The 1,900-nt window shown below is 65.4% G+C and overlaps 1 protein-coding gene across 1 annotated transcript in view; it reads right to left on the bottom strand.

Annotated features, from left to right (window-relative positions):
- Positions 1-6: 6 nt before the first annotated feature.
- The window catches only part of RUNX3 (runt related transcription factor 3), a 190,588-nt gene continuing 188,694 nt past the window's right edge, over positions 7-1,900 (bottom strand). Inside the window, exon 6 of the mRNA XM_015557194.1 lies at positions 7-1,900. This exon is cut by the window's right edge and continues 26 nt beyond it. Within this exon, the coding sequence (XP_015412680.1) occupies positions 1,596-1,900 (305 nt within the window). The 3' untranslated portion in view covers positions 7-1,595.

Raw genomic sequence — 1,900 nt, 5'->3', positions numbered from 1 at the left:
GGTGGATGGGCAGGCCAGGTGCTACGACAGAGACACGTAAGGAGCCTTTCATAGGGGAGACTTCCCATCCACCAAGGATGTGGCTGAAACAATGGCGGAAAACCACGTGCTGCCGGCTCCTGAGTTTTCGTGGTCTTTCCCACGTGGCCTTTCCAGAACCAAAGAACTCAGGAGCGGGAGTCCTTGCAGCCGCACCTGGGGCCAGGCTCGCCTTCCCACCTGCAAACTGAAGGGGCAGCCCCTGGAGGGCGTGGGAGCGGAGGCTGGGGAGCCCTTCCCCCCCTTCTGTCCTGCCTTCACCTGGCCACGGCTCGCCCCCTCACAGCCCCCCCACCAGGACGCAACACCCAGAACATCCTCTCGGACAACTGCCCGAGAGCCACCGATGTGAGGCCCCAGCACCGCACCGGCCTTTCCCGTGGTCCCCACCAGGGCCCGCCTTTGGGGGTGTTGGTGGGGTGCTGCCAAAGGAACGCGGTGGCCTCCTCAGGAGGTGCTGAGATTGGCGACCACGGCTTCACCTGTAAGAGGCCGTGTCTGAGAAAGTTGGAAGCTCTTCTAAAATCACTTTAAAAACTAGTCCTTGTAGGACGGCTGTGGACCACGGTGGGCTACGCAGAGGGCTGTGGCAGAGGCTGGGGGGTGTGGCTGGGCCTTCCCAGGAGGCGGGGTGGGGTGTGCACAGCTGGGCTGGCTGGACCGAGTGCGACAGGGACGTCGCTCTCTGAACTCACCCCAGGGCTTTCTGTTAGACCCGCTCTGGCCTCTGTGCTCTCTCCAAAATCGCAATTCCGAGACCAGCGTGGGGTGAAGGCCCCAGGCCCCACCCAGAGAGCGGTGGGTGGGTGCCTCGGGCTGGGAAAGTGCACGGAGGACCCGTCTGCAGGTGCCGCCAGAGGCCGTCTACACTGGGCCTGGGGCCCACAGGCAGCTGGACGGGACGGGGCTGCTTAGCTGTTAGCTGTGGGGGACTGGCTAGGGGGTGCTCTCATCCCATTTGTGCCAGTGATTTTTTGGAACTCTGGGCGGGCCCTTTCCCTGGAACTAGAGAACTCAGACACGGGAGTCCATGCAGCCTGTACCCTTGGGCGGGGGTACGACGAGGGGTACCCCTCTGAGGGTGGGGGACCTTCCAGTTCTGCCTCAATTTGTGTAAATGCGGAGGAAGGGCCGGGCCCATGAGGTGCAGGGTCTCTGAGGAAGGTGGGGGTGGGGAGGCCTGTCCAGGGCCCAGCGGACAAGAGGCCAGACTGTGTGGGCAAACGCTGCCTCCCTCTGGAGCAGAGATGGTCTCTGTCCTCGGAGACCCGGGTCCTGTGACAACACTGGGCACAGCTAGGTCACCAGGGCAGGAGGATGCTTTTCCCACAGGACAGTGGGATGAGATGACTAGGATCTGGGCTCGGGGTAGGGCCCAGGGGCTGGTCCTTACCCCTTTGTACAAAGACACGGCTGGACTGGATGCTCTCGGAGCCACCCACCAGCTCGGGGCCCGGGTCTCACTCCTGCCCGAGCCTCGGAGCTGGGCCAGCCCCTGGCCGGGACGGTTCCGGGGTCCCGGCCTCCATCGGGAGCGGTCCGCGCTGCCCGGGAGGTCAGTAGGGCCTCCACACAGCCTCGTCCATGCGGCCCGGCGTGCTCAGGGCAGTGGGCGAGTTGCTGTGGCTGCCATCGGCTGCCACGCCGTCGCTCTGGCCGCCCAGGCTGGGGTTCATGAGGTTGCCCGCGGCCACGGAGGCGGCGCTGCTGGTGCAGGAGGCCAGCATGCGGGTGGGCGAGCGGTCGCCCCCGCCGCTGCTGCCGGCCACCATGGAGAACTGGTAGGAGCCAGAGGACGCCCCGTAGTAGAGGTGGTAAGGGGACGGGTTGGTCTGGAAGGGCCCGCTCTGGTTCTGCGGGG

This window comes from Myotis davidii, unplaced genomic scaffold, assembly GCF_000327345.1.
Source record: "Myotis davidii unplaced genomic scaffold, ASM32734v1 scaffold149, whole genome shotgun sequence".
NCBI lineage: Eukaryota > Metazoa > Chordata > Mammalia > Chiroptera > Vespertilionidae > Myotis > Myotis davidii.
Note: the sequence above shows the minus strand (reverse complement) of the source record. Positions and strands in the feature narration are given on the sequence as shown.